Genomic DNA, 5,796 nt, shown 5'->3' with positions numbered 1-5,796 from the left:
GAAATAACGGAGAGCTTCCGCTTTTTCAACCGGAGTCAGTTGGAAGGTGAGTCTGTTCATACATTCATTGTTGAAATTCGCCAAATAGCGGATGGCTGCAACTTCGGAAGCATGCTTGATAGAACGCTTCGCGACAAGATATGCGGCGTCAGGTCTGCTCTTCAAAAGCAGCTGCTGGCGGAAACAGACCTCACCCTGAAGGAAGCCGAAGCGATAGCGCTTAGCCCTGAGGCAGCATAAAAGGACGCTAACGCGATTTCTTCGGACTTGACAGCCGTAATGAAGATAAGCGCGCGGCGACGGACCTGCGATGAGCCGGTATTTGAGTGTGGACGGTGCGGAAGCACAAAACACAATGGAAGCGCGTGTCGCTGGATGAAAGCTCGATGCTACCGCTGCGGCAGATTCGGGCACCTTGCGAAAAGGTGTCTCAGCGACGTCAGCAAGGAACGCCAGAAAACCCATGCTCGAGGCAGGTCAAGCCAAGCTTTAACTGCAACAGAGGAAAACTTGGATGACGCGGCCGCAAGCATGCACATCTGGACCTTGGCTGCGTCTCGAAAATCTCAGTTGGAACCTCCGATTCGCCAAACGTTCACGTCGTGTGACAGCGATATACCGATGATTGTCGATACTGGTTCAGCTGTGTGTGTTGTGCCTAGGCAACTTTTGAGCAGCATAAGAAACAGTGGCCACCGTTGTCACCGTGCAACATAAAACTTTCCTGTTACCTACGGACCTTGCCAGTTCTGGGGCAGTTGGATATTCCTGTCCCGTACAACGGGGCCGTCATCGAGGGCTCATTAATTGTTATCGATTGCTCAGGACCAAACCTCTGCGGACGGGACTTGATATCTAAACTCAGCAACACAGGGTCTTCAGTCCTCAACATCGGGGCAAAGCTGGGAGCGCGTTTCGGGAAGAACTGTGCATCAACCGTGGACGATGTGATCTCGGACTGCCAAGACGTCTTCAGCACAGAATTGGGCCTGATAGACGGACCACCAGTGCATTTGCAACTTAAAGAAGGCGCCGCACCAAAATTCTGTAAGGCCCGTTCTCTTCCATTTGCTTGGCGTGACAAGGTATCCAAATAGATTGAAAGGCTTGTAACCATCGGAGTGTTGTCCCCTGTATCCCACGCAGAGTGGGCTACACCAATTTTGCCGGTACTGAAAAAGGATGGCACCGTTCGAATTTGCGTAGATTTCAAAGTACCTAACCCTAAACCCTGCATGTGAGCTGGAGCAATAGCCGCTACCTGTCACTGATGACATTTTTGCGTCTTTGAATGGCGGCGAGCAATTCAGCACGCTCGACCTGCGTGACGCCTATAATCAGGTCCCTCTCGATGACCAGTCCAAGAAACTGCGCGTTATCAATACGCACCGGGGGTTGTTGTGCTACAACCGCTTGCCTTTCGGTATAGCTTCCGCGCCTGCATTTTTTCAACGGATGTTTCAAGTTCGGTGTTCATAGCCGCGAAATTAGCTTTGTTATAATCGTGAATCTTCGTTGTCACGTAACCCATGAACGGAACCGGGATGTTGATATTTAGTAAATGATGATCACTGAATCCATCCAAGTGTGTTACGTCTGTTATCTTTCCCAGTGCTGTTGTAAGTATCAGATCTAATATGTTGGTGTCAAGGTGGGCTGGTTAACTACTTGAAACAGGTTGCAACCAAGCGTCAAGTTACAGACAGAATTCTATTGAAATATGACACGATAATGACAGTTGATCCCAGTTGATTGGGAGTTATTTAAAATCTCCGACCAGATAGATGTAGTCAGCAAGACTTAACTCAGTTGCTTTAGTAATACTGATACGTAGCTCATTAACAGAAGAACGGATGTTTTGCAAGGCATATCAGGTATCCAGGCTTACATCCGACAGAGCAGCATATCGAAGCAATCATGCAAGCTCCTTGTCCGCGAAATGTGCAGGAGCTGCGTGCATTTTTGGGCATGATTACATTTTACGCAATGTTCATGCCGAATTTATCTTCTGTTCTTGCACCCTTGTACAAGCTGCCAGAGAAGAACACACGATGGATTTAAGAAGCCGAGCAGGAGGTAGCATTTATGCAAGCCAAGCAAGGCCTTAGTGAGGCAGGGGTACTTGCCCATTTCAATCCGGCTGCAGACCTCAAGCTGGAGTGTGACGCGTCGCAACATAGGATTGGCGCCACACTTATGGCAAGGTGAACAAGCCGAACTTCCGTTCGCGAGCCTTAACGAAGGCTGAAAGGAATTATTCTCAACTCGAACGCGAAGCCCTTGCCCATGTATTTGGCGTAACAAAGTTCCTTGATTTTCTCGTAGGTCGAGAGTTCACACTTGTTTCCGACCACCAGCCTCTCCTGGGATTGCTGAGAGCAGATCGACCGACCCCATCGCTGGCAGCCGCTCGCATACAACGTTGGTCTCTGTTCCTTGGAGGTTTCCGTTACAAGCTCCAGTGCTCGCCGGGTAAGCAGCTTCTACATGCCGACGCCCGTCGACTGCCATTCCCTACGACGGAGTTGCAATCAGACGATCCCCCTGATTACGTTCTTGCTCTAGAAGGATTCGAGGACGGAACAGGGTCAGCTGATGAACTGAAGCAATTAACTGCTAATGACCCCCAACTGAAAAGGGTTGCGCAGTTGACAAAGCATGGCTGGCCGTCGACCGCAACAGGTATAGATGATGAGAGTATGATTCCATGTTCAAGAAGAACAGCGCGAAAAGACAAGGACCACAGGAAGATACACAAAGACAAGCGCTGACTTTCAACTAAAGATTTATTGCTCGGAACGTGGAAATAAATACATGAGGCTCTAAGCAACAAAAAGAACACATAGGGGTGATACACACTTGTCCACGCACACAAAAAATACCAAACAGATACAGCAGCATTACTTCCTTGCAGATAGAAATTCTAATTCTTTCTTTGACAACGATAAGGAGAGACTACTGATACATGCGTCATTTAGCCGGGCGATTTCAGCAGCTTCAATGATTTCTCGAGTCAGCGTATTGGGGTGTCTTAACACTTTTGTTTGTTGGAAGAATGGTTGGCACGTTTTGCTTTCGCAATCTCGGCAGTGGATGCCGAGGTGCCCTTTAACAGTATTATAAACAGTGATATTATGTTCTCTCAGGCGCTCTTTCAGGCATCTGCCCGTCTGGCCAACATACTGTTTCCCGCACGAAAGTGGAATAGAGTAAATGACACCTTCTTGGCATGCAACAAACTGATTTTCATGCTTTATGGAACACTTTTTCGGCGTGAATTCATCATTCACTTGTTTACACAGTTTCCCAAGCTTTTCGGGAGCCGAAAAAACAACTCTTACTTGAGCTCGGTTGCCTATCTTCTTTAGCTTATGGGAAAATTTATGAATGTAAGGAACAACTGTTGTCTTTTCTTTTACCTTGGCAGACTCTGTCAGATCATTCTTGTTGTTTTTGCTTAAACTTGCGAGCATCGATTCAGAAACGGACACGAGCAGTTGCTTGGGATATCCTGCCTTTACAAGCCGATCAGTTTGCTGGTTGAAACTGCCTTGTTGAGCGTGAATGCAAGATTTATTTAGAGTGTTGTAATAGCAAGACTTAGCCACGGCGCGTTTAACTAGCTTGGAATGCGACGATGCGAACGGAAGTAGAGGCTTGTTGCTTCGCGGTTCAAACGACCAGCAGGTATGAGCAGCAATAAATCTTTAGTTGAAAGTCAGCGCTTGTCTTTGTGTATCTTCCTGTGGTCCTTGTCTTTTCGCGCTGTTCTTCTTGAACATGGCATACCAACTCGCCCAAGCATCAGTCCTAACGAGTATGGTTCCATTATTCGATAAAAGACAAGGTCTGTCTTTGGCCCCCGGACTGGTGTATTGGGGTCACCGCGTAATAGTGCCGAAGGAAGCACGACGTCGTGTTTTGCACCTACTGCATGAAACACATCAGGGGTCGTCAGCTATGAAAGCAGCTGCCAGATCATCATTTTGGTTGCCAGGAATGGACCGCGACATTGAACGACTAGCAGCAACTTGTCAAAATTGTGTCCAAAACTTGTCCATGCCAGCCGCAGCACCGCCAGAGAGCTGGCCGACTGCTCGAGGACCGTGGTCCAGGATACATGTGGATTTCGCAGGGTCATTTGCGGGAAGCATGATTCTCGTTGTAGTGGATGCGCACAGCAAGTGGACTGAGGCAGTTCCTATGAAGCAAGCTACTACTACAGCTACCGTGAATTGCTTTCGCGAGGTATTCAGCAGGTTTGACATTCGAAGGACTCTGCTCTCTGACAACGGAGCTCAATTCACCAGTGATGGATTCGCTACCTTCATGAAAAAGAATAATACAACGCATCTTCGAACGGCTGTGTATCACCCACAGTCTAATGGGTTGGCTGAAAGAGCAGTCAGAACGATAAAGGATGGCCTCAAGAACGGGGGGGGGGGGGGGGGCGGAAGTTTAGATAACCACATTTCCAGATTGCTTTTTAATTACAGAAGGACACCTAACAGCTCGGGCGAGTATCCTTCAGAGGCGCTTCTTGGCTATCGCCTCCGGTCTCGTCTGGACACATGCTTCCCTCCCATCGTTAAAGATTCAGTCTCGGAGCAAGATGAATGGTCGCCACCTCTACCTGGAGCTGCAGTGTATGCACGTAACTTTGGCGCAGGTGAAAAATGGCTCCCTGGAACAGTCACGTCTACAGGAGGGTCACGAATGGTCACCGTACAGACACCAGCCGGACCGGTCAGGCGTCACGTCGACCAGGTGCGTGTTCGACACACAATTCCCCCACGGAGACGCCATCGCCGGTCTCGCATGACAAAGGAGTGGAGCGCGCGGTCCCTCGAGCAGATACCCCACCTCCAGGGGCTACACCACGGGCGAATTCGTCAGCAGCGCAAGAAGAAACAGGCTCTCGGCAGCGGCTGGAAGAAACTGCATCGGCACAGCCATCATGCTCGCCGCCGCCACTGCGACGTTCTACGCGCCAAAAGAAGCCAGTAGAGGGACTTTTTTTATTAAGGGAAGAGGAATGTTGTAAGCACTCTGCCTACACTACGGCGAACGCCAAGCGCATGCTCCTCACGCTTTCTCTCGTTCCTTCCTCCCCTCACCCTCGCCCGGTCACGCCATATAAGCTGGCTGATCGGGATGAATAAACGCTTTTTCTATCCCGAGCGTCCGTTTGTGTTCCATGGAAGAACGGCACGCACAATGCGCGTACTAGCTTTGTAACACTTTACAAATTAATAGCACTCCCATTCCAGAGAATGAGTGCCCCGCAATATTTAACACCTTTTTTTAATCCATGTTCACCCGCGAAGATCCCGCTAATATTCCCGATGTCCCTGATCTAAATTACCGCTACATGACACCCATCGAAATATGTGAAGAAGGCATCATATGTCTCATAAAAAACCTTAATGCACTGAAGAGGAATCTGAACTTGTCTTTTTGCCGCGGGAACTCGATCTACACGTTCCGAGCTTTCTTAGATACTGCGATTTACTGCCCTGTGTGGCCGATTTCCCCAATTAAATCGAATTAATGTTCGGCTCTCACCTTTTTTTTGAATTCTGCCTCGTATGATGGGCGGAGTCGACCAACGCGTGGAGCACCCTTCACCCAGTCTCGTGGCGGCTTGCCGCTCTGCCATCGGCGGAGTAATACGTAGTAGTCCGTAGTAGCAAATAGTCCGCGCGTATTTTTATTTCTTCGGGCTTATTTTGCGGCTTTATTATCTGCGAATGAAACTATTTATTCATGGAAACCTAAAAAACAAAATAAAGCGAA

At 48.8% G+C, this 5,796-nt stretch overlaps 1 protein-coding gene across 1 annotated transcript; it reads left to right on the top strand.

Moving 5' to 3' along the window:
• Positions 1-310: 310 nt before the first annotated feature.
• LOC149355419 (uncharacterized) lies at positions 311-5,007 on the top strand. Its single transcript, XM_089576110.1, has 4 exons — positions 311-335; positions 748-1,047; positions 2,326-2,472; positions 4,595-5,007. The coding sequence occupies exons 1-4, from the start codon at positions 311-313 to the stop codon at positions 5,005-5,007; spliced, it is 885 nt and encodes a 294-aa protein (XP_089432236.1).
• Positions 5,008-5,796: the final 789 nt, after the last annotated feature.

The sequence above is a fragment of the Amblyomma mixtum genome, chromosome 3, assembly GCF_055824585.1.
Source record: "Amblyomma mixtum isolate Tamu chromosome 3, ASM5582458v1, whole genome shotgun sequence".
NCBI classification, from domain to species: domain Eukaryota; kingdom Metazoa; phylum Arthropoda; class Arachnida; order Ixodida; family Ixodidae; genus Amblyomma; species Amblyomma mixtum.
The sequence above is the reverse complement of the archived record's forward strand: the minus strand, read 5'-3'. Positions and strand labels throughout refer to the sequence as shown.